The following is a 26,922-nucleotide window of genomic DNA, read 5'->3' as shown; positions in this document are numbered from 1 at the left end:
GGGATTGATAGAGTTAGCATGCGTGTACAATAGTGCTGAGCTGCTGAGCTGTGGAAGTCAAGTCACATTTATTTATATTGCGCTTTATAAAATGCAGATTGTTTCAAAGCAGCTTCACATTAATAAAGCTGGAAAATAAGTGTTAAATATAATGTTATAAAAGGCATCAATTATGAAACAAATTAAATTTAAGCTGTAAAGCAGCTCTACATAGAGCTGAAAAAAAGCTAAAACCAGCTTAAGATGGTTAGCTGGTTTAAGCTGAAAGCAACTGGTTTTTGCCTGGCTAAGCTTTTCAAGCTGGTTTTAGCTTTGGTCAGTTGGTCTCCCAGCATAACCAGCTAAAGAAGTGGTCAAAACCCCTCTAAAACCAGCCTCGAACCAGCTATGACTAGGCTGGAAGACCAGTTAAACCAGCTTAGGCAGTTTTCAATAGTTTTTTTGTTTGTTTGTTTTTTCAACAGAAGGCAATAGTGTTGATTCAGTTCAGTTTAATAACAATATTAGTGTAACAGAGTTATTGTCATTATCCAACTTAATTCTCTTCTCATCCGATAGTGTTTACAATTCATCCGTGCATATGTTTTTACCTCGTAATTTTATAACAAAATAACATAACTCAATCTTGTCAATGGTGACGAGTGCCGGACGTCTCATCAAAGCTCAATATCGTTTTCCCCTTGTCTCTTGGAAAACCCTGAACCAGCATGAAAAACAATGTGTTTTCCAGGGACTGATAGAGTTAGCATGTGTGTACAACACTGTAGCGCTGAGCTGTGGAAGTTAGGGATGTTCAAGATTCCTTGCTTTCAGATTTTGTCACTGTTCCTTGTGGGGAAAATGAGACTCTGATATCATTCTGGAGATGTGGGAATTAGGATAGCTGTTCTGTAGTGTTTCCATACATGTAAACCCAAGGGATTTGGGTTCTTTTTTTTTAATGACTGATAAATCTAATAATCCTAAATTTTCTCTCTCTCTTTTTTGGTGTAGGCCGTGTGGTGGAGGAGGCAGGGGGGACGGCTGGACTCTTGGCAGGCAGCAGTGTGCGGAGCTCTTGCAGGTGTGTGGGATTAGCCTCGGCGTAGAGGTCTGGGAAAGAGAGCGAGGGAGAACGAGAGATAGGGAGTTGGGATGGGGTCCAACGCCAGGAATATCCAAATTTTACCCAGCCGCATTCCTATTTAATTCCACACGGGTCAAGATGGTCACATCAGGTTGTTCACCAGCTGGTGCGCACCGACAGAGAGGGACAGAAACAACCAATTAGAGGTGGAGAGTCAGTAGAGGAAGTGTATGACATTGACCTTTTGTTGCCCCTTCATCAGATTTTCAGTTAACTTTCGTTGCTGTTGTCAGCAGTCATTGAGTTTACAAACTAGATCCAGTGTCTAGCTTTTTCCTGAGGGAGCACAAGTCTGGCCCAGGGGCCTTTGCAGCTGTCTAACTCCCCAGACGCCATTTTGGAAAACATCTCCGCCCAGAGTGATCACTCATCAGGTACTGGGACAAAATAAAGGGACGAGGATGCTTCACCTAGAGGGGAAAGGACATGGCTGCCAGCCACGGCACCTGGAGAGTGATCTTGGGATTCGAGTTGTCTGTGCACATGTGCTGCTTTAGCACAGATGCATCGCTTTAGGTGGATTGCGGTTGTTAGCGTCATTGTGAAATCGCACACAAACAAATGTGAATTGTGACGCATTGTATAGTCACGGTTGCTACACCTGCAAGCCTCAAGGGTACAAATGAGAATTTTTATTTGTTATTTTTTTGCCCAATCTCTCCATCTCCACTATTGTGTCCTTCTTGTTCTGGGTTTAGTACAACAGATGCTTTTGAATTTCATTTGTTTGGGGGAAAATGGTGTAGAATAGGCACAAAAGAAAGAAATGAAAATCTAATTTTTATGTTTTTTTATTTTTTTTATTTTTACTTTACCTAAAGCCTTTATTTATAATGCATTATAAAAGTAGTTTTAATGCATTAATAATGCCTTGTTATACACCTTATAATAATCAAGAATAATTGTGACCACAGTTAAAACATTATAATACTTATCAATTCATTGTTACACTACATTTTAAATTCGGTAATAATTATTTACGACAAGATACAATGTATTTCAACACACATTATGAATAATTACAATGCATTATACCCTTTAATAACCCTTTATAATGCATTATAAAATAAGGGCTTTAAGTAAAGTGTTACTATATTTTTTAATGTAGTTACTGATTTATAAATCATATGTATTTATTTATTTAATTATATAGAGTGCATCAACAGGATTCAAATAAAGTCCACAAAAGATTGCAAAAGAAAAGCTGTTTGGGTAGGATTAAGAAGATCATTCAGCCAGTGAGGAACAAAAAGAATTCCAGCATGAAACTGTTTATATAAAGAGAAATCCGTTATGAATTATGATAACACACAACCAGTGGTTATGCTAAGAAACCTAGTCCAACTGCTTTTGTATATGATTTAGACAACTTTACCATTTAAATATCACACTTTTTGTAAGGAAGAATTGACTTAAGTCGAAAATGTATTCCTGTAAGTTTGATTCTTTGCTTGTTTTTACAATCCAATTATTATTATTTTTTTGCTTGTTTTTACGAGTTGAAATTCTGTGGTAATCAACAGCCTGTACCTAGAACATTTCTCTGAAGACATCAGCGTTTAATTGTTGGTTAATCAAGTGAAATCAGGCAATACGGGAGAGCTTGTTTATTCCAGCATTGGGGAGAGCGTGTTTAAAGCTCGATGCTGTTGTTTGTCCTACCGCTTTTAGAGAGGAGAGATAACCTCTTTCTGTTCTCATTCATGCCAAAACAAGTTTATGAATGTGCATGAGTGTTTACGAGTGCTTGACATTGCCAGGCTAGTTTGAAAAATTCATCCGCGTTTGCTCTTTTTCTCCAGAGCGTTTCCATCGGGTGATCAGGGCTGATGTCATGCCACATATTTACATTTATGCTCGGTGGTAATTATAATACGATTATCACTGTAATTAGCGCTTGTTTGTGTTTGTGTGCTGATACATATGCACCATGCATCTCTTTCCAGGTGGAGTAGCAGCGTTCGTCACAACTCCGCTAGATGTTGCGAAGACTTGGATAATGTTGGCTAAGGTGAGAAACTGTTGTTTAAATCTGTCTCCTGATGCCTCCCAGATGGAGTGCAAGGTGAACAAACAAAAGGCCCTAATGTAGACAAAATCAACAGGAGAGAGAGAGAGTGAAGAAAAAACGTCAGTAGACACGCAGCTTGATCCAATCGCAGGGTCATCCAGGGACGCAACTGACGCACAAATGCAGTCCTCTTACCGCCTGCTGTCCAATCGAGACTCGAAACAGACAGAGCTGTGCATGTTAGATGTCAGAAGATGTTTGTATATTTAAGAGTAATTTCCAGTTGTCTTTGGGCTGGAACGGAACTGCACTTTAGAGCTGCAGACTTGGTATCTGGTGCAGATGCTCAATTCCAAAACCTAGGCAGCATTTTAAGCTTGACACAAAGGCTGTCCAAAAGCTATAAGCCACTTCAAATTTTGGTAGAATTCTAAGGTAGCATCACATGTTACAGGGAAGGCAAATTTTTGCATTGTATGTCAATGGAGGAGAGGCATTATTACGCTGAATAAACTATTTTTGTGGGGAGACAGTTTATGATTTAATAAATGTATAGCCTATTGGCTAATCTTATTTATTGAACATTTGTTTCTGATTTATCTATTTTTAGAGTTTAAACTGAAAAAAAAAAAAAATGTTTATAGGAGAAGTCACAGATAATAGGTAGGATTAACATTTACACATAGAATGTTAAAAGTACAGTATCACAGACAGCTTCATTCTAAAGGCCAGAGATTGGATGGAAATGACAAGAAAGAACATTATAAATGAAGTTGACTTTGCATTTGAACAAGTGTGAGTGGAGGGGTCATTTTTACACCTGTCTCTGCATGCCTTTGGCTGACAGAGTGATGTGTTTTATTTGATGAGGGACGTGCTTCAGGTCATCACTTCAGGTTGCCTTGTATGTTTTTTTTTTGTTTTGTTTTTTTCATTTGACCAATCAAAGAAATAGAGACCTCATGTTCAGGCAGGTCTGCTGTACTTTGTGTGTTTTGGCCGACAGACACTCTCCAGGCTGTTATCCAAGCCCTGTGGGGAACTGCAGTGCACTGGGCTGCTCGATGTACAGTCAACTCATCAACTGAAACTCTGAAAAATGAAAAACGAACCCAGTCTAAATATAGAGCCATCAAAATTAGCCTCAGAATGTGGTGTTTGCCCATGAAAAACAGTTGTTACGTTAACTCTCCTTCAAAGTTCCCTGATATAAATGGCTGTTTTGAAGATGGTGCTGTGGGTTTGTAGTGAGAGCTACTATAAATATAGATAGATTAGAAAGAGGAGCTGTTGAACAGGTGGAGACGGGTAGAGTATACCAGGGACAGAACAGAATCGAAAGGAAGACAAAACACTGTGTGTGTTTATATGTTTGACAGGAAGCTTCAAGACAGATCATCCGTCATTATTACTGTGTTTTGTCTCTGTTTGTCAGGCTGGGACGAGCACAGCCAGTGGAAACATCCCAGAGGTTCTGTATGAGGTTTGGAGGAGCCGAGGAATACCTGGGTGAGAGTAAAAAAAACTGTATGAGTACTGATGTATACCCCAATCAACGTTTTTTTTTTTTACATACATTTTAAGCCCCTTTTAAATCCCTTTCAACCATGGTTCTTAAGATTTTTTTTTTTTTTTTTTTAAATGCACTGAATAATGGAGGATACAGTGGGTACGGAAAGTATTCAGACCCCCTTCAATTTTTCACTCTTTGTTATATTGCAGCCATTTGCTAAAATCATTTAAGTTCATTTTTTTCCTCATTAATGTACACACAGCACCTCATATTGACAGAAAAACAGAATTGTTGACATTTTTGCAGATTTATTAAAAAAGAAAAACTGAAATATCACATGGTCCTAAGTATTCAGACTATGAAACCTATGACATGGTTTTCACAAAAATATGTTACTTTGACACCAAGTCAGCATATTAGAATTATTTCTGAAGCATCATGTGATGCTGAAAATTCAGCTTTGCATCACAGGAATAAATTACATTTTTTAATATTAAATACAAAACAGTTCTTTTAAATTGTAAAAAAATAAATAAATAATAATAATAAAATAAAATAATTATATTATTACTGTCTTTGCTGCATCTTTGATCAAATAAATGCAGTCAAACCTAAAAAAAAAAAAAAAACATACTGGCCCCAGACTTTTAAACACTATTGTGTGTGTATATATAAGCACATGAAACTTTATTTATTTACTTACAAATTTAAATCATTTTAAAGTAATTTTAATTCATTTTGTATTATAGTTTTTTATCAGTAATTTTTAATACCATGTGATTATATGTGATTACATAATTTGTATTTTTTTCTTGATTTTCATAGTTTTTCAAACATGTTTCCAAGAACTCTTCATTGAATTTTTGTTGTTTTTGTTTATTTAATGATTTATTTATTTATTTTCTTTGTTTTTGTTTTTTAGAAAATTATGAAAAAGCTAAGCCCATAGAAAAAGCTGGCGGTCACTATTGTTCTGTGGACAGAAATACCCAAGAGTGATCGTGAATCTCGCTTCTAATAATAAACATTCCTCTCTCCATCCGATTTTTTTAGGCAGAACACACTTTAAACTCTATGACTTCAAGGAATTCCTGAAATCCCTTCCCAGATTGCAATATTTAAAATTCCAAGAGAAGCCAGGACTAAAAAAACAGAGTAGGCAAAGGGGCTCAGCCATGCTTGCATAAGGCAACAACTCTGGCAGTTTCACTACTGCATGTCTTGTACAAATTGCCCGGCTTTAAAGCTGTAATTACTGTAATGGCTCCAATTGCAGACTAGTGAAGCCAAAAAGTGCTTCCATGTGTGTCAGAGCTCTTGCGGAGAGCTTCTAACCACACCAGCCCAAACATCGGCAATCAAGGCAGCCGTCCGCTTGTGAGTTAACCTTCCTCAAAGCTTTGAAGTGTTGCTACCCCAACCCAGTCTACCCATGCGGCTCCCATGTCCGCAATCGAGTCGGCTTTGCTAAGTAGTCCAGGATGATGCAGCAGCCTGCTGAGAGAGTAATGCAAGCAATGTTTGCAATGAGCATGTTGCAGTGAGCTCATAATGACCTGCAGTTGCAGTGAAATCAATTGGAGCTTTGGTTAGATATAGTGTAAGTTGCTTCCTTTGGAGTATTGCAATGGTGTATGACCTGCCTCTGATCAGAAATCTACTTTAGTAAGCTTCTGGTAAGCATGCAGTATTTATAGAGCCATTAATAGCGGTGTTATTAGACCCGTCCTCCGCTGACTGATGGCCGATCATGGCTAGGTATGGTGGTGATGTTACAATGCGCTCATCTGACTGTGTCATAACTGTTTTGTCTTACAGTATTTTTAATTTCCTGTTGTAGCAGATTGGGATGGTTTGTAGTTTGATAGCAAGTGCCAGTAATAGATATGAATGCTTGGCTCATTATTAGTTATGCTGTCAGGCTTGTTGTTTACTCTAAAACAGTTAAATAAAATCTCCCAAATGTATCTGACCTATATGTATAGAAACTTGAAAATGTATTTTTTTTATTTTTTTTTATTGGACCAGTTAGAAACCACCCAGAACACCCTAGAAACCACCTGGCAACCCGCTGCCACCACTCAGAACTTAGTGTCATGACTAGGGCTCGGTATTGATACAGATCTTGATTGATCTTGAATAGGAAAAATTTCGAAACTCTTTGGTCATTTTTGAGCGAGATGCTAATAGTCTAATCAGATTCAATGATCTATGCTAAGCTGCAGCTAAAAGTGCTACCACCAGACCCGGAGATCGGCTGAATGGATTCAAAAACGGTAAAACTCAACTGGTTAACTCTTGAGGAGGTGGAAAATGAGCCTATTTTCAAGAATAGTGGAGTGTTTCTTTAAGTCATGTCTCTCACATCCACCATGTTTGTAGTTTTTTGACACATTTTATGTGTGTATGTAGTTCTAATGGAGTCCGAATATCCAAATTTCCACCATAAATAGTAAACCATCTAGGTAACTTTGGGATACTAGTTTCAAAATTTCACAATTTACACACTTATTCTAATTTCAGATGTGTAGTGTACAAATTGTGTTTTTATTTTCAGATTATTCTTGCATTATTAAGCCATTAACAATAGGCAGTTATATGAAAAATTAAACAGAAATATTATGAAGTAACTACAGCGGTCCGGTATTACAAGTCAGCTTTTTCAGAGCTTTTAAGTGGAAATCACGAGTTCTATAATGGCATGATCAGTTTTTACAAGTTAAAATCATCATCTCTTATATATGATAATTCTTACATCATATCCGGTAAGTCCTGCGTGAATGATCTTTATACTACACTGGTTGCTTTGTATGTTTTTATGCTGTTATGCTAATTATAAAAAAAAAAAAAAATCATAATCATGCAAGCAATGCTCAAGTTTTCTTCAGAAAATATTTAAAAAAAATGTTTCAGTAGTTGTGTGAAGTTCCTGTTACTCATATTTGTGGTTTCCATTGCAGAAGCGAGGTTTTACATTTCTCTTTTAGTGCATAGTCTGAAATCCCAACCCCACGCAGCACAGACAAACTGTCAGAATGCGTCCTTGCTAATTCGTTCCAGGATGAGTGTGTTTGCTCACAGGTCCACACACACAAGCTCACTCTGACATGGCATCTCTCTGTAAAACACATGATCCCAGCAGAAGCATGCTGAAACGTCGAGTTCTGCGAATCCCTGGAATAGTCAAGAGATCCCTGACATGCTTGGCACCTTGTACAGCTTTGCAGTTGACAAAATTGATGTATTAGTGGTTACACCACTCATGACCTTATTTCTAATTTTAGATACAACCCACCCCCACTTTCCGACCACCATTATCCCCCACAGGTGCCACACTGAAGGACTAAGTGCAACACCTGTTTGAGAAAGTTTGAAAATAGGAAGATTGAGAAAAGTTGAGCAATTTGTAACAAAATGAATGCGGGAGCGAAGGGAGCCAAAGCGAGAGAGTGTTGGGGGTGTGCTGGGAGTTTGAGGAACGTGTGTGGATGTCATCTGGCCATCAGTCATGCGGAGAGGCCCCCAGGGGCCGGTGCTTATACCAAAAGCAGCTGCGTGGAAAAGAGCCTTAGGAGACTACAGTACTTTCATGGCCTGTCGCATCCTCTAACCTCTCCAACATCAACAACCCCTACACTGCACATTCCTGCTCAAACACTCCGTAATCTGTCAAACAACACACTGTCAGCTGAGAAATACTGAATACTTGTGTTATCGAGCATGGCTAATGTTTTATTTTATGCTGCTCTGTAAATTTCATCTAACAAAGTTACATCCAAGCTGATGTTGCAACTGTGTGTATCTAGTTTCTGTACTTAGAGCTGTCAATAATGATTTAATAATGATCCCGGTCGCTTGCCTACTCAATTAATGATTCTTTTAGTCAGATTCTTTTTCGAGGAAGAAATAGAACTTAACTATATTATGCTAAACAGACACAAATGTGGTAAAAATGTAGTTTAAAATATGTTACTTAGAGAACTAATTTTGTGAATCTTTAAATACAAGTTGTCAAATGAACAACCGGTCATTCACATCATTAAAGTAACTGTAAGATGCAACTGTAAGTTGTAAGAAAGTATTTGATCTGCTGAAAAGAATTGGCTCTTAAGAGTCATTCATCTGGGAATTGAACTATACTGGTTGTGCTGTATATTTTGTCTCACTAAAAAGAACCGTCTCATAACAAGAGTCATTCGTTTGGGAATCTGACTATACTCTTTATGCGGTATGTTTTAATTTGCCAAAAAGAAATGATGCATAAGAGTCATACGCTTGTGAATCAAACTGTTCTTGTTGTGCTGTATGAGCCAGTTTGCAAGAGTCATACATTCAGGACTTGACCTATATTGGTTATGCTGTATGTTTAGATTTTGCTTCAAAGAACCAGTTCGTAAGAGTCATGCATTTCGAAATCAGACTATACTGGTTGTGCTGTATGTTTTGATTCACTAAAAAGAACCGACTAGTAAGACTCATACTTTTGGGAATCTGGCTTCTACTAATTGTGCTGTGTATTTAGATTTTCTGAAAAGAACCATCTCATTAGAGTCTCTCATTCAGGAATTTAACTAAACTGATTGCTCTGTATGTTTTAATGCAGTAAAAAGAACCGTTAGAGTCATCAGGAATCAGATGATTTTTGTGCAGTACATTCAATTACTTGTATGACAACCATTGGGTAAAAAAGTATTTTTTAATACTGTCACCTGGTTCTGAGTAAAAGCAAGTTTACATAAACTAACAATTAAAAATAAATGCAAAAGGAATACAAAAAAAAGTCTTGCTTGCAAAGCCCCTAAATCTATAGATAGATGATATATGAAAATATAAATGGAAATAAAAATATAAATGATTTACCGTGTCGTGAAAAGGTTTTTGCCCCCTTCGTGTTTTTTTACATTTTTTGCATATTTGTCACACTTAAAAGATTCAGATCATCAAACAAATTTTAATATTAGACAAAGATAACCCGAGTAAATACAAAATGCAGTTTTGAAATAATGATTTCATTTATTAAGGGAAAAAAAGCTCTCCAAACCTACCTGGCCCTATGTGAAAAAGTAATTGCCCCTAAATCTAATAACTGGTTGTGCCACCCTTGGCAGCAACAACTGCATTCAAGCGTTTGCGATAACTGCTTTCACATCGCTGTGGAGGAATTTTGGCCCACTCTTCTTTGCAGAATTGTTTTAATTCAGCCACATTGGAGGGTTTTCGAGTATGAATGGACTGTTTAAGGTCATGCCACAGCATCTTAATCGGATTTAAGTCCGAACTTTGACTTGGCCACTCTAAAACCTTAATTTTGTTTTTCTTAAGCCATTCAGAGGTGGACTTGCTGGTGTGTTTGGGATCATTGTCCTGCTGCATAACCCAAGTGCGCTTGAGCTTGAGGTCACAAACTGACGGCCGGACATTCTCCTTCAGGATTTTCTAATAGAGTGCAGACTTCATGGTTCCATCAATCATGTCAAGTTGTCCAGGTCCTGAAGTTGCAAAGCAGCCCCAGACCATCACACTACCACCACCATGTTTGACTTGCTATGATGTTATTTTCTTGAAATGCTGTGTTGGTTTTACGCCAGATGTAACGGGACACACACCTTCCAAAAAGTTCAACTTTTGTCGCATCAGTCCACAGAATATTTGCCCAAAAGTCTTGGGGATAATCAAGATATTTTTGGCAAAAGTGGGACGAGCCTTTGTGTTCTTTTTGGTCAGCAATGGCTTTTGCCTTGGAACTCTCCCATGGATGCTGTTTTTGCCCAGTCTCTTTCTTATTGTTGAATCATGAACACTGACCTTAATTGAGGCAAGTGAGGCCTGCAGTTCTTCAGATGTTGTTCTGGGTTCTTTTATGACCTCCTGGATGTGTCGACATTGCGCTCGGGGTAATTTTGGTAGACCAGCCACTCCTGGGGAGGTTCACCACTGTTCCAAGTTTTCTCCATTTGTGGATAATGGCTCTGACCGTGATTCGCTGCAGTCCCAAATCCTTAGAAATGGCTTTATAACCCTTTCCAGACTGATACGTCAACTATTTTGTTTCTCATCTGTTCTTGATGTGTTGCTCTTTAAACATGCTTCACTTTGTCAGACAGGTTATATTTAAGTGATTTCTTGATTCAACAGTTCTAGCCTGGGTTTGGCTAGTGAAATGTAACTCAGCTTTCTAAAATAATGTGGTTAATCACAGTTCTTTCGTGATTTAACAGGAGGGGGCAATTAATTTTTCACATAGGGCCAGGTAGGTTTGGACAGCTTTTTGCTCTTAATAAATGAAATCATCATTTAAAAACTGCATTTTGTATGTACTTACATTATCTTTGTGTAAAATTTGTTTGTTGATCTGAATCTTTTAAGTGTGACAAATGCAAAAAATAAAAAAATAAATATTTTTTTAAACGGGAAGGGTGCAAAAACCTTTTCATGGTACTGTTTGACTTTGCTATAATGATGTCTTTGAATTGTCTTAATCAGGTGACCTTTTTTCAACAAATGTTGATGTGTTCTTAATTGTGAATAATCACCATATTTTGTAATTAATTACTAGCTTGAAAAGACTGTTATTGCTAACTCTTTCTTTTGTTTTCTCGTCCTGTCTGAAGGCTGTTCGCCGGCAGCATCCCCAGAGTGGCGTTCATCAGCATGGGAGGCTTCATTTTCCTCGGAGCATATGAGAAAGTGCGCCGTACGCTTTTATAAACACCATCATCATGGAACGCTGTGGGTCAGTTTGTATTGGATTGGTTTCTTCAACCCAAACTCTGACTGTACGGCCAAAACTGCAAAGCAAGGTCAGAGACCAGGAGCAAACAGCAAACCACAGATCAGTGGAGGTTGGTCAAAACGCACCCTCTGTCCCAGTTTGAACCGGTGGTCTTGAGGGCTACGGCGAGGACACCTGGTGCCTGGATAAAAAGATCACATAACACAGTGGTTTGCATTCCTGCTCATCAGTGCACAACAGATTGAGTTTAACTGCCTGAATTCCACTTATGTTGCAACACAGATCAAATTCAAACTAGATATCATTTTTGCAAGCTTACATGGATCTATTAAAAAAGTAATTTTACAAAAATGAATCGGCTGTTTGTATTAAAACATGACTGCGCTGGTATTTATATACTAAACTCATCAGTAACGAGTTAAAATGCATTACCAATATTATTCCAGTGGATTATCGTTACATGTTAAGTCTAGACTTTGATCCCCAAGCTTGCTCTACCTGATTCACTATTATTAACTGAAAAAACACAGAGAAAAAAGACAGATTAGTCCACAGGTGTGAATGTTTGTCAGACCTGTCACGAAGTGTGGAGCACAAGAACAATACAGAGCATTTGACTAGAGCAACAGTGGGCCGTTCCAGCCCTACAGCTCTTAGTCAACAACCACCTTTCACTGGAATGTGCTTTCTGTCCAAACACACAACTCAAATAAATACAGTGAACGAGCGAAGAGCAACAGATCACCAGTGATTTCTGTCATTTTCTTGTTAAATGTATAACATTAAAAAGTACACTGAAATAAGTAACAGGATTGCAAATTTAGCCAAACAAAAATTTTACTCCAGTCTTCAGTAACACATGATCCTTCAGAAATTACTCTAATATGCCAATTATAACATTGTTGAAAACAGTTGTTGCTTACTATACACATATATATATATATATATATATATATATATACATATACACACACAGATATATACATAGTCATGGCCAAAAATATTGGCACCCTTGGTAAATATGATCAAAGAGGGCTGTGAAAATTCATCTGCATTGTTAATCCTTTTGATCTTTAATTTAAAAAATTCACAAAAATCTAACCTTTCATTGGATAATAAGAATTTAAAGTGGGGGGAAATATCATTATGAAATAAATGTTTTTCTCTAATACACATTGGCCACAATTAACGGCAACCTTTATTCAATACTTTTTGAAACCTCCATTCGCCAGTTTAACAGCTCTAAATTTTCTCCTATGATGCCTGATGAGGTTAGAAAACACCTGACAAGAGATCAGAGACCATTCCTTCATCCAGAATCACTCCAGACCACTTTAGATTCCCAGCTCCATGTTGGTGGTGCTTCTCTTCAGTTCACCACTCATTTTCTATAGGGTTCAGGTCAGAGGACTGGAATGGCCAGCAGAAGCTTGGTTTTGTGCTCAGTGACCCATTTTTGTGTTGTTTTTGATGTTTGTGTTTGGACTATTATTAAAAAAAAATTATTATTTAAACTTTCTGAATTTTAATGAAAGTAAAACAGAAACAGATTCAATTCATAATCCCAAAACAAACCTTGTGTGAAGACATCGGTGAAAAACCTCGGTGTTGTCTTTGACGAGTCTTTGAAATTTGATAAGCAGATAAACTTGGTCGTGAAATCATGCTTTTTTCAGTTGCGAATGCTATCAAAAGTAAAGTCATTTCTCTCTTTCAGAAATTTTGAAAAAGTAATCCATGCCTTTATATCCTCCAGGCTGGATTACTGTAATTCTCTATATGTTGGGATTAGCCAATCAGCTCTTTCCCGATTACAGTTTGTTCAAAATCCAGCAACCAGACCGCTCACAGGTACTCGAAAACGGGACCACATCACTCCAATTTTACGCTCTCTTCACTGGTTGCCTGTGTGCTACAGAATTGATTTTAAAATATTACTCATAGTGTACAAATCTCTAAATGGTATGGCCCCATCTTACCTCTCTGACCTATTGATTGAACATTTTTCCAGTAGATCACTTCAGTCTTCTAACCAGAGACTGTTGTTTGTTCCCAGGTCAAAGTATAAGTGTAGAGGTGACCGTGCATTTTCTGTAGTTGCCCCCAGACTCTGGAATGAATTACCTGTCACAATCAGACTTGCTCCCTCTGTATCTGCTTTTAAGTCTAGCTTAAAAATGTATCTGTTTGATAAGGCTTATAATGTGTATTAATACTTTCCTGCCTTACGTTTAATTGTTTTTATTGTACGTTGTGTACTTTTTTAGTAAATGTTAAGTTTAGTTAATATTTTTTATTAGTTTTCTGTTTTTCTTTTGTTGTAAAACACATTGGATAACCATGGGTTGTAATTAATAGTGTTATATAAATAAATTTGCCATTGCCATTATTGTACGGTTGGAAGGTCCAAACATGGCCCATTATAAGATTTCTAACAGAGTCAGTCACTTACTGATTTTTTTATCTGTTGGTATTTGATAGAATCCATGATGCCATGTCTAAACAAGATGTCCAGGACCTCCAGCAGAAATATAGGCCCACAACATCAAAAATACAGTAGTATATTTCATTGTACACATGGGGTACTTTTTATCCATGTGTTCACCAAACCCATCTTGAGGGTTTGCTGCTAAAAAACTCAATTTTTTAGTTTCATCTGACCATAGAAGCCAGTCCCATTTAAAGTTCCAGTCATGTCTGATAACTGAATATACTGGAGTTTGTTTTTGGATGAGCTAGGAGAATTTTTCTTGAAACCCTCCCAAACAACATGTGGTGATGGAGGTGCTGTTTGACAAATTTATTTTATTTTTTTAAGGTTTTCTGACCCCGAGACTCAACTATTTTCTGCAATTCTCCAGCTGTGGTCCTTGGAGAGTCTTTAGCCACTCAAACTCTCCTCCTCACCGTGCATTAGGACAATATAGACACAAGTCCTCTTCCAGGCAGTTTTGTAACATTTTATGTTGATTGGAAATTCTTAATTATTGTCCTGATGGTGTAAATGAGAATTTTCACTGCTCTAGCTCTTTTCTTAAAGCCACTTCACTAATTTGTGAAGCTCAATTATCTTTTGCTGCACATCAGAAATATATTCTTTGGTTTTTCTCATTGTGATGGATGATTAAGGGATCATATTTGATCATATTTACCAAGGGTGCCGATATTTTTGGTACACATTTCATTTATGCTGTTATTGGTTGGATCAAATTAAAATATCATGCTTTTTAGTGCGTCTGACAGAGTTGACAAATTAAGTTATGAAGTGATTAAATGTACATTTTTAGGAAAAAAAAATCACCTGTTCCCTTGCATGGTTCATTAGCTGAGACATTTCTCTGCAAATATATACATTTATAAATAATGTATCATTAAATGATAAAAATTCACATTTTAAAACATGTTTTGTGCCTTGTCTCAAGAATTAGTGATTTAGGCAACAGTGATACACTACACTTTCATTGTGATATTAGTTTTTATTTAAAAAAAATGCATCTTTAGTGAACATAAAATATTGTCTTTCATAAACAGCTTGACTAGTGCAGTCAACACTATAATTTTTTTTCTGCCAATGCTGTAAAAGAAAAAGTAACTTCTTGAGTCACAACAATATCAATCTAAATATTATTTTGCTAATTAGATTTTTTTTAAACAATTACATATTTAAAAAAAAAAAAAAAAAAAAAAAAGGATAAAAGGATAAATTATGATTATTTTTTAAATTCTTTAATACAATTGAGAAAAACTAAACCAGTGAATTCAAACTGGCTATAATGTGCAAAATAAAAGAAATTTGATATATTTAAAGCTACTACTAATTTTTTTTTTTTTTTTTTGGTTTATCCAACAACTCAATAGGTCTCACTCCAAAGAACATGTAATTTGTGTTTCGGTTGCTTAGAGATGCGAGGAGGCACTGACTTAACCCTATTCAGTCATTTCAACCACTGTGCATCAAAATAAAAACACAAACCAGATGGTGTAAAAGAGCAAAATGTGACTTTAATAAACACCTGCCATTTTGACACTTGAACAGTTTTAGCCATGTGGGTGAACAGCTGTGATTAGAGTTGAGTTCAATAAATTAATCTGGTATGAAACAAGGTGACCCAAACATCTGTAGAGTTAACCTATTTGAACTAGTTTACAGAGCTGGATTACACAGTTAACCTGCTAACCACATTATCAAAGTACTGATATGGTCTACAGTTTTTGGGGTTAAACTGGCGTTTTCTGTAACCCAACTTTACAAAACATTCCCCTAGTTTAGTAGTACAGATGTTATACTATTTGGCCTAAAAAACACACACAACCTTGGCTGTCGACATGAACCGGTTTGGCTCAGGCTAACTAATAAATGTAGCTTAGCATTAGCTGCTTTAGTCTTTAGCAAAGACGAGGTGTTCACTATTTCCTGCTTATTCCCTTTAGGTGAAGTCATTCTGTGTGGTTGAAGTCCAGCACACACAGCTTGAGTTTTCTAGAGAGACGCTCTTTCCCTTTTGTGATTTGGCAGCATTAGCTAAAACTCACTGTTAGAACCAGTCTCTCTAAATATTATTTTTGGATAATTTGTTACTTCCCCAAATATGTTTAAAAAGATAGTCAACAAATACATTTAAAAATTCATTTCAAATACCACAAGTATGTAGGCAAGTGAAGCAGCTTTTGGTGGCGTGTACCTTTGTTAACGGAAGAGCCTCGATAGCATCAGAATCTCAACATGTAAAAATGTGATTTATCAAAGTGCTTATATTTTCCCTTACGTCATTTTTGTACCATAACGGACCTGAAAATTCAATGCAGAGCTCTTCATTCATCCCATATATATTCTGACAAAGGAATATTCCAGGTTAAACACCAGTTAGTAATGACAAATACAGTAGCTTTTTTGTTTGTTTTTACAAACTGAAGTACAAATTTCAATTATTTTCAAAGTAAATTTAATATTTTAGTGAATTGCCATAATTTTTCCAGTCATAATTACTTAAAAATCATTACTAGCCAATTAAACATTTCAGAAATCTAAATTTAGAAATGTAAATTCACACACACACAAAAAAAGAATTCCACTACTGTTCAAAAGTTTGGTTCAATTTTTTTTTCAAAATGTTTTTTAATACCTATTTTCATTTATCTGATCAAGAATACAGTAATGACAGTAATATAGTGAAATATTACAATGTAACTTTTTTTAATATAAAATATATTTGAATTCATTCTGAAACAGTGCTACATTTTCAGGAGTCTTTGATGAATGGAAAGTTCAAAAGAACAGCATATATTTGAAACTTGTTTTTAATTCATTTGTAACGTTATAAATGTCTTTACGGTCACTATTGATCAATGTAATGAATCCTTGCTAAATAAAAGTACTGTAAATCATATTAATTCCCATGACTTTTCTAGGCATCAAAAAAAGTAAATTCCCTGATATTTCCAGAACCCTGTTTCTTGATTTTAACCTGGAATATTCCTTTAAGGCGATCTATTATGATTGGGTTGTCTAAACTTCAAGTGCACGGCAAGATTCCCATTTGAGAGTGGGAAAGCATACAGACATCTCCCAAAGAAAAACTGACTTGTGGATTCTTTGATCTTGCAATAAGGCACTGCTTATAAAACAGGGAAAAGCAGGAGAGATCCGTTAAAAAAAAAAAAAAAAAGAAATAAAAATAAAATATAACCACTCTGATCTCACCATGCACCGAATAGAGTTAAACACACTTTTGTAAAAGTTATAGAATACATACATTCACGTATTTATATATGAAAACTCTTATGTACAGCTCAAAGCCCAACGTTATAGCACTCTGTCATACATTTTGCATGCGTCAAATGCAAGTCACATTTCTGAAGTGTGAACGAAGCCTCCCTGAGGAGGATTATACCTATATACATCATTAACGCTCGCATGGGACATCATCATCGTCCCACTCAAGCTTCGCCTTCAAACTCCGGACGCCCCTATTCTGCATTCAGATAGATGGGGGCAGCTTTGTCTGTGCCCCTCAGTGTGAGGTAGCAGTTCTCAGTGCAAAAGGATAAAGAAGAGGGTTGGTGAGGCGTTAGTTACTGGCCCGCCTGAAGGATTCACTCTCGCTTAGGGTGGCATCGGCCGTATATGCGTGTCCGTTGGGTAATAGAGTCTGTTTAAGCTCGGACCCAATGTCACAGTCCCCAGGCAGGAGCTTTACTGGCCGATGATAACTCTCTTCAAGTGAGGGAGGTGTGTCTGACCTATTCACCAACAATCCTGAGAGAGATTAGAAAGGAAGTGAGGTCAAACAAGGAATGTGATCACTGTATCATCAACCTCATATAAATCACTCAGAACTGACATGATAAAATGTGTGTTTTCGCCCAGCGGTGGCAGGAATAGTGATTTACGGGGCATGAGTGAGTCGTCTCTAAAACACAGTCTGATGAATCTGTGTCCTCCTCGTTCTCACCTTTTCTGTCATTGAACTGGTGCGACGAGGGTGATATGGTCACCCTGTCGTGGTTGGTGGGAAAGATGGGAGTTTGGCTGTCTTTCCTGACCCCGTTGGGTGTGCCATTGCAGTGTGGTTCATTGTTGTGGCTGGTGAAAGTCGATGTTTGGTGTGTCTGCTGATACTCCAGGCCTGAAGGGGGCGCTATCCCGTGAGGGAGGTAGTTACAGTGTTTGGAGTAGCTGGTGACGTTTTCCAAGCAGTCTGTGCACACGATTGGCCCATCATAGCCTGAAATATGAGAAACTAGCTTAATTATGATGTTGTGCGAAGATCATTTAAACTGCGGATACTTCTTAAAGTTGGCATGACGCGATTTTCACCAATTCATCTAATTTGTAAATGCATTTTATAGATCTCATTGTGAACGATGTCTCTTATGCTCATCAAGGCTGTATTTATTTGATCAAAAATACAGAAAAAAACAATACACTTTCTAATTTACTTTAAAATATCATTTATTTCTGTGATGCAGTGCTGAATTTTCATCAGCCATTTCTCCGGTCTTCAGTGTCACATGATCCTTCAGAAATCACCAGTTATTTTCAATTGCAATAATATTTCACAAAATTCGATTATATTTTTGATCAAATAGATACAGAATGGCAATAGATAAATGAATGGCAGTGTATTCTTTAAAAAATGTTTTGACCTTGTAATCTATTCTACAGATTTTCTTTCAAAATCTACTCTGAAAAAGTGATGATACTGTACCGTTGTTTTCTATACGTCCGTTGGGTTGAGATCCACCATTGGAGTCCACTCGTATGCACACGTCCTGTCTCTCTGACAAAGTGCCTTGAGAGGACAGGTAACTGGGGACATCAGGAGGGACAATTGTCTCATCTGTAAAAGGCAAATGCAAAGGTTATAGATAGAAGTCTTCTGTTAAAAAAAAAAAATCTAAACAAATACAAAATCAGTGTGCAAATACGCACCTGTGTTTACACTGCACTCCTCGCTCTTCTTCCTCGTCTGGTAGATAATACACACCCAAACCAGTGACGTCACTACAATACTGGTCACCACAGCGATGACGATGATTCCCACAGTAACAGTGCTGGGGCTTGAAAAAGGCGCGCATTCCTCAAAGCGCTGGTAAACATTGAGCTGGCAGTGAGCTCGCTCCGTGCCGAGCGTGTTGGACATGACACAGGTGTAGCGTCCAGCGTCCTCTAAGGTAGTGCTACCAATCACCAAGAGCTGATTCCCTGGAGTGAAGTAGTGACGGTCGCTGGGTCTCAGAGGCTCCTCCCCCTTTAGCCAGGTGATGCGAGGAGGTGGGCTGCCTAAAGCCTTGCACTGCAACGCAACAGTCTCGCCCACTACAACATTTCGATCCTCCATTTCCTGTGCAAGATGAGGGGTCTCTGCAGGAAGATCACAGGGAATAGTTATTGAATTACATGTGGACGTGTAGAATTGCAGAAAAGTAGATAGAGATCCTTTAAATGGCTTGACATCTAGGTGAAGGCTTTGAATCGTGATTTGCTACTTGCTGTTGCTAGCAAGTGGCACTTCTAATTTGTGGGAAAAAAAAAAAAAAAGTCACCCTGAGTATAAGAAGAGCCATTCATGTTTTGGAATACATTTTTAAATCTGTTTAAATTGTATTTTGTCAACGTTTAGGACTAGGTATTGTTATAGCCATCTCAAAAAAAAAAAAAAAAAAAAAGTAGTCTGATAACATAACATAACATGATCATTGTAATCTGCTTTGTGATCGATTGACTCTTATGAACTGGTGGAAAAAAACAAACAAACATACAGTTGTATTCAATTCAATTCCTGAACAAATGACTCATATAAACCGAATCAAAATCATATGGCATAACCCGCTGAATTGCTGAATTAATGAATCTTAGTTTTTAGTGAATGAAAAACATACAACACAATCACTGTAGTAACCAAACACATACAGAATAACCAACATAGTCCAGTTCTAAACTAATGACTCTCATGAGCCCGTTCATTTTTAGTGAATCAAAAACATGCAACGGGACCAGTGTAGGCTTATTTCTGAATAAATGGCTCTTATGAACTGGATATTTTCTAGTGCAACCAGTATGTAGTCTGATTCAGTATACAGTCTGACCCTCGCTTCAATACTTTTTAGTGAAAACAAAAAACAAAGCCCACTTTAGGCCAAATAAAATAATGATAATTTATAAATAATTTGACTATTTCTGCTAAGCAGTTACTCAGTCGAGAGTTCAGAAACATTCAAAAATACCACTATGTGAGCCTTCAGCACTTCCTCTACCCCCTGTGACCTCTTTCCTGACCTTTGACCTTCAAGCCCGCACATAAAGCCCAGCTGCTTCAGATGGGGAACAAAAAAAACATTCTTACGTCGAAGCAAGCAGGGGGTAGCAAAACTCCAACAGCTTAATAAACAAATCCATGATGAGACAAAAAAAAGTGTATTTTTACATAATGTAAATATGGCAAAAATGGTCGTACCTAGCACCGTTAGAGTGACGTTTGCGGAGATCATGCCCGCCGTGTTTTTTGCCGTGCAGCTGTACACGCCCATATCCTCAGGCTTCACGTCCATGATGAAGAAGACATCGTCATCGGGCATCACACGCATGCGGCGCTCTCGGGCGGCAGGGAAATCTGTACCGCCATCTTTCTGCCACGCCACTTGGGGAGTCGGATGTCCTTCAGCCGCACACTCCAACCGTGCCTTCGTGCCTGTCCGGATCGTGATGTCGCGTGGGGTCTTGACAAATGAAGGCAGCACTGTGCACATAGACAGGCAAAGAGGAAATTAGCCCTAGCAAGGATTATTCCCATAATGTTGCTACACCAGCACCAAACAAACGCGGCATTCATAGCTGTGACTAACTCAATTGGCGATGGGAAATGGCTTGATTTGAACAGACATGAAACCAAAATGCCTCAAGACAATCAATTTGCATCTGCTGCTCGAACTGACAAGGCATGTAATCCATGCGTATTGCTAACAGCAGAGAATCTAAAAATGGCCAAATTCTAGTGGCACAGTTCAGTCTGAATGTAAAAACTGAATTTTACTGATACAATTCACTGAAGCAAAAGCTCTGAGCAAATGTTGCATGATGGGAATTTAGTGCAACTAGTGTAACCTGTATGTTAAAAAAATTATTTAATATAATTTGACTTTTATATACATAAGTAGCACAGGTATATTTGTAGCAATAGCCAACAATACATCGTATGAGTCAAAATTATCGATTTTTCTTTAATGCCAAAAATCATTAGGTTATTAAGTAAAGATCATGTTCCATGAAGATATTTTGTAAATATATCAAAATTTGCAATACTAAGGACTTCATTTGGACAACTTTAAAGGCAAATTTTTTGCACCCTCAGATTGCAGATATTCAAATAGTTGTATCTCAGCCAAATATTGTCCTATCCTAAAAAAAAAAAAAAAAAAAAACATCAGTGGAAAGCTTAATTGGTCAAAAAGGGTAAAAAAATTGACCCTTATGACTGGTTTTGTGTTAAGAGGTCACATATATACTACATAAACATTTAAAATATTTTAATATATAAATTATTTATTTATTAAAATATGTATTAAACATTATTATTTCAAGTCTTAAAGGAAATTATATATTTTATTGCTTGTTTATTAAATATTAAATAAATGACAACTGTGAATTAAGCACTCACTGACATTTAAAACACAAATTATATAAATAGTTATACAAATTATACAAATATTTGTATGACAGTTAATTGTCAGTTTGCACAATTCACAAAATGCTCCCACTACAACAAACTATCTGTGAATGATGGGAATTGTGTGGTGGGAATGGGATGGGAAGTTGTATAACTGTCTAGGAACACCTTACATGGTCAACTGAAGTGGAAAAATGGATATGGAAGAGTACCAATGTAGTTTACTAATATATAGTTAATAAATGTACCGTTTACAGTGACGCGGGCCCTGTTAGAGTAGGAGGAGCCAAAGTGATTGCTGATGATGCACTGGTAGCGGCCCTCATGGTTGAAGGTGACGTGCCGGAGGTGGAGGATAGTGGTGTACTCCATCACCCCTCCGTCACTGGCCCGCACGTGGGCAAAATTCTCCACCTCGGCTTGCCGTAGCGTCTCCTGGTCCTTGAGCCAGGTGAAGGTCATGGGCGAGCTGCTGCTGCTGGCAGCCGTGCAGGTCAGACGCACATCTTTGCCCAAAACCGCTGCAGTGGTGACAGGGTGAACGGTGATCTGGGGTTTGGGAAGGTCATCTGGAGGGGCAGTACAAGGATAGAGACATTTTAACACACCTTTAGATTAAGTTCTTTCTTACTGTGACTGACTTGTTTGCTTGGTAAAGACATTATAGCACTGCTTACCACAAACAAAGCTCTGTGGTGGGGCCTGGTAGATGCTGGTGCCCTTTAGGCTCTCTGGGTGGGCACATGTGGCCTGAACGCCAGCCTTCAGCCCTCGTGTTACCAGCCACTCCGGAAACCAGTGCAGCTGGCAGTCGCACAGAAAACTATCACTTTGAATATGACTGCAGAGAGAGGGATCGAAAGAAAGATGAGTGAAAGCCAGATTAGCATGTAACTTCAGCATGATGTCGTAGATGATTTGACTGAAGTGAATTATTGTGCACATTTATGTCCGGTTACACATCTGGACTTTAACATACATAACACACTGATTTTACCTTAATTTAATATGCATAGCATAATGTCAATTAAAAAAATAAAAAATAAATAAAATAATAATAATAATAATAAAAAGCAGTACAAAAAATGTATAGTAAATTAAAAATGAATAATTTCAGATATTTCAATATTTAAGAATATATTTCAACAACAATTTATGTTTTATGTTATAAATACTGCATTTATTTATTCAATATAAAGTAAAATTAAAAAATTATTATTTTTTTGTCAAAATGTGATGTATTTTCTTTAGGATTCCTTGAGCAGAAAGTTCAAAAGAACAGCGTTTATTTGAAACAGAAAGGCATTCATTCCTCTTTCAAAAAGTGTATAAATAAATAATGGTAGCTTTAAATAATAGTATTATAAATAATAAATTCTCAGGTACATGGGTTTCAAAAAAAAAATCTGTATGAATGAAAAGTGGGCTAAAGTGCACTTAAAATATTTGAATATTAAAATTGTTTGTCATGTCATACTATGCATTTTAATGAACTGTCAGCCAAACATTCATGATGTCAAGAAACAATATAACCGGCTGAGTGGTTGTGCGTGTGAACAGGAGCATGTGTGTTTATGGGACTCACAGGTATCGCAGGTTCTTCATCTTGCTAAATGCCTCGGGTTGGATGGAGCGGATGGCATTTTCCCCCAAGTTCCTGTTGAGAGATTAAACAGGGCCCTCAGGCGTGACAGAAAGAGGACATGGGAAGGTTCACATACAGCTGCTGCGCTCGCATGCAAATCCTATTTTTATACAGGATAACTCTGAACAAGGTGGAAAGACCCCAATATCAGACGTGGAGTTACAGCGTCTGCAGAAGTGCTTAAAAATTCCATTTCTTCTACGAAACTGACCATATGCTCCATAACCTTGTTCCTGTGCAAGTTAAAGCTGGCTCTAACGAGACCAGAGCAGCTGGCCTTGCAAACCACCCCGTCCTCTCCTTTTACAAAGACACTATTAAATTGCTAGCAGCCCTCTTAAGCATTTACTTTTGGCAGCCGCTGCTGTAGGGGCCGAAAGGCATTGTGGGATACTCACAGGTGCTCCAGAGCCTCCAGGCCCGAGAAGGCTTTCTTGGCCACCGACTTGATCTTGTTTCCAAACAGAGTTCTGCCGTTTCCAGACACGCAGCGCGAGAGGGAAGAGAGAGAGAAAGAGAGTGCACAATTAGTTGGACTGAATCTGATAAGAGAGGGGGATTGTGGGATTGGAAATCCGAACTGTGTAGAGATTAGGAGGAGGGTGAGGAATCGGGGCCCGGCGCAGCTCTTCAAAGCTTACTTTTATCTTTATTAGAATTTAATAGCGATGACAGGGTGGAGCCCAGAGCTCGAGGTCACATGAAAAGGAGCTTCAGTGGCTGGAGGACAACACAGCTTGTAAAGTAATAAAAGTGGCCTTGTCAAGGCTGCGGTTCGAACCCCTTGTAGGGGCTAATCCTGCTCGCTCTTCAAAAGCGGCCGTACGCGCGCACACACACCGCGGGACGGTGAACGAGCCCCCAACAACCCCCCCCCCACCAACACGATTTCCATTCTTAAGCATGTCGGACCAAAACAAGCCTCTGACAGTGCACTTCCTGTCCAAGAGGCTCAAGACTCCTCAGTCAGCACCGTGAAAGCCGACACCTCCTCATATATAAACCAGATCTGACACCTGACAATGTTGTCGTTTCAATCAGGGGATGATCTTTCTGGCTTTGGGTTCGGCGGATATTGGCTCACAATCCTGAGGCGTGTCAGGAGCTGCTGCATGCTGGGATAAACAAGACCTTCACAGCAGCAGACAAAAGCAGGGATGCACCAATACGATAATCTCATGTTGTATATAAATCTATAAAAATCTTTAAAAAACAAAGTCTATATTTTGTTTTAATAAATTACAAAATTTGAACTAAAACCATATTTTTAATGCTACAAGTCAGGCATCACTTTGTAAAGTAGGGATACACTGATATTAAAATTTCGACTGATATCAATAATCAGATAAATTATTTTTTATGTTATGGCTGGTAGTCGATAAATGGCTGATGTAAAAAAAATCTATATAAATTTATAAAAATCTTTTTAAAAAGATTAAATGAGATTTTTAAGATTCAAAAAGTCTTAATGAATACAAAAACTAAAATCATTTCAAAGCACTTAGGAATCACAACAGCAATGTACAGTATGAAAAAAATGATTGAAAAAATTACAATTTACCAATATACCAAAATAAATTCGAATGATACTATCATTTGATATGGTTCCGAAATATACAAAAAGCATTATAAAAACATTTTATAAAATTTTTTAAAAAGTATAAAAATGTACATTCCTTAAAAAATAAAAAAAAATCTCATGAATGTGCAAAAAACCTCATCTTAAAGACCCAATTAAAGCATTCATTTAACTGTCAAAATATGAGAATAAAATATATAATAAAACAAATCTCACTGCTAGAATAAAGTTTCATAAGGAACACCTAGTTTTTTTCAGTATGTGCTTGCAGGATTCACTCCAGAAAGCCCAGCCCCTGCCGTGTCTGTCAGCGGACTGATGGTCTGTGTGTGTGCGACAGCATCTGTCATCTCTTGAAAGACTAAGACATCACCTCCACTCATCTCCTCCAGCCCCCCCACCATTTCTGAAGCAACCACCCATCTGCAGGTCACCCTCTGGGCAGTCTCGAGCCCTGGGCTTCACTACCAGCCCCATAATTCAAAAACCTCTAGCAGTTCACTCCGACCAAACTTGTGGTTCCAAATAGAAACCATTGAAATAGATGCTAAGTGGATCCGTTGACATCATGAGCAGGTGTGCATGGAATCTGTGCATGAAGATTTAGGGCGTACAAATGATCCAACAGCAATTAATCAAACAAAACGGCGAGATTTTACCTGGAATCTACTAAAACTAGAGTCGGCTGCCTTCCCCGTCTTGCGGTAAGAAAACAGCAGAAAAGACTTTGATGTTGTGCACATCGCTCCCTAAATCTCCATCGCATATTCCCAGGAAGGGTGAATAGGATTTTTGGCAGGGGTGTGCATCAATAGGCGGCTTCCGCAGATTTGCGAACCTCTGCTCCCGTAACAAAAGGCGGAGTGCGGGGCGTTTGATGTGTCTGAACAAACCCCCTCCTCTGCCTGCCTCCCATTTTACGCCCTCGCTGATTCCATCACAAGAGCTCATCTCCTATCTGTCAATGATGAAAAGTGTTCGCCCCAGTACTCAAATTCAATTGAACTTGCCACTAAAGCTTCCCTTCCTAAATCTGCACTGCACATATATGGTATGGGTTGAGGTTACCTGCACTTCCTCATCTATTTAACGCAATAAACGAAGTGTGGCATGATTTTGTAGTATGCAATTCAATGTAAAATGTAAATGAGGATTTTGGGGATGTCGCTTGTCTTCGTAGAACCTGGTGTAAGAATGTCCAAAATTAAAGTGAAGAAGGAAAAGTGATGGTTGAGATAAAAGAGAACGTGTGACACTCACAGCTTGCTGAGGTTTTCCAGGCCAGTGAAGGCCCCATTTGTGTCCTCTATAGTGCCAGAAATGTCATTGTGGTCCAACTCCCTGCAGAGACAAAAAGAAAGAGATTAGGAAAGAAAGACGGAGAGGATAAAACAATTGACCCTTTGCTAAGCTCCGCCCACAACCCAAAGAAATGTACTGGAAACTTCCACGAACAGTGATTTTAGTAAATGTGTTCATAAATTGGAAAATATTGAAGGATGTTTATTCTTTTGTGGTCTTGAAGGAATTGTGAAGCACTTTTTTTATTTTAAATGTCAGTTTTTAATATAGTATTTTAAGTCTACTTTTTATATGCATTTTATTTTGTGTGTTTTTTTTCCGATCGTTTCTGTATTTTAAAAAAACTGAGGTGGGATTGGTCAGTAAAGTTTTAAAGGCGGGGCTGACAGGCGTTCGGCAGTGGCACAAGCTGCCCTGGACACCTGGTTGAAAACAAGAAAGTCCAACAACACACTCGTTCTTGCTCTCTCTCCCACTCTTGCCCTTTGCCAACCAAGCACATTCTTTTCTTTGTGAATTGTGACATTAAGGAGCGCAGCAACGCACAGACCAATGCATGAATAATGCATGACAGCTGAAAGCGCTTTGCACAAACACAACTCTTTCACACAGTTGCACACATATACTCAATCACACCAACCGTGTTGGCAGGTAAAGGCATCGCATGGACTCATCGCATAATGCAACTCCAGACGAATCATGGACAAGCCCAGACGGTGCCAGCAGTCTGCCTACATGGCCTTAACTTTGATGCAAATCTTACTAATTCAAATAATCATGTTTTTAGTCAAGTGTACTTCATTTGTTACACGTACGCCATGGTATGGTAAATTTGATCATCAGTGTT

The 26,922-nt window shown here is 37.9% G+C and overlaps 2 protein-coding genes across 3 annotated transcripts in view; one reads left to right on the top strand and one right to left on the bottom strand.

The window, feature by feature from the left end:
- slc25a26 (solute carrier family 25 member 26) overlaps positions 1–12,110 on the top strand; it is a 51,499-nt gene extending 39,389 nt beyond the window's left edge. The window contains exons 7-11 of one of the 2 annotated variants that reach the window (XR_009273465.1): positions 994–1,063; positions 2,929–2,989; positions 3,073–3,137; positions 4,573–4,646; positions 11,262–11,326. Coding sequence is in view for 1 of the 2 variants with exons in the window: in XM_058792081.1 (XP_058648064.1) it covers positions 994–1,063; positions 3,073–3,137; positions 4,573–4,646; positions 11,262–11,358 (306 nt within the window). In the remaining variant the exon portion in view is untranslated. Of the gene's footprint in view, positions 1–993; positions 1,064–2,928; positions 2,990–3,072; positions 3,138–4,572; positions 4,647–11,261 lie in introns of both variants that reach the window. The other variant, XM_058792081.1, reaches the window with a different exon arrangement.
- Positions 12,111–15,365: 3,255 nt separating this feature from the next.
- The window catches only part of lrig1 (leucine-rich repeats and immunoglobulin-like domains 1), a 35,996-nt gene continuing 24,439 nt past the window's right edge, over positions 15,366–26,922 (bottom strand). Inside the window, exons 9-18 of the mRNA XM_058791188.1 lie at positions 26,034–26,114; positions 23,593–23,664; positions 23,135–23,206; positions 22,227–22,390; positions 21,798–22,118; positions 20,341–20,622; positions 18,816–19,247; positions 18,592–18,723; positions 17,836–18,108; positions 15,366–17,639 (exon numbers count right to left, since the gene is read on the bottom strand). Coding sequence (XP_058647171.1) covers positions 17,452–17,639; positions 17,836–18,108; positions 18,592–18,723; positions 18,816–19,247; positions 20,341–20,622; positions 21,798–22,118; positions 22,227–22,390; positions 23,135–23,206; positions 23,593–23,664; positions 26,034–26,114 — 2,017 coding nt within the window. The 3' untranslated portion in view covers positions 15,366–17,451. The remainder of the gene's footprint in view (positions 17,640–17,835; positions 18,109–18,591; positions 18,724–18,815; positions 19,248–20,340; positions 20,623–21,797; positions 22,119–22,226; positions 22,391–23,134; positions 23,207–23,592; positions 23,665–26,033; positions 26,115–26,922) is intronic.

The sequence above is a fragment of the Onychostoma macrolepis genome, chromosome 11 (assembly GCF_012432095.1).
Source record: "Onychostoma macrolepis isolate SWU-2019 chromosome 11, ASM1243209v1, whole genome shotgun sequence".
Classification (NCBI taxonomy): Eukaryota; Metazoa; Chordata; class Actinopteri; order Cypriniformes; family Cyprinidae; genus Onychostoma; species Onychostoma macrolepis.
Note: the sequence above shows the minus strand (reverse complement) of the source record. Positions and strands in the feature narration are given on the sequence as shown.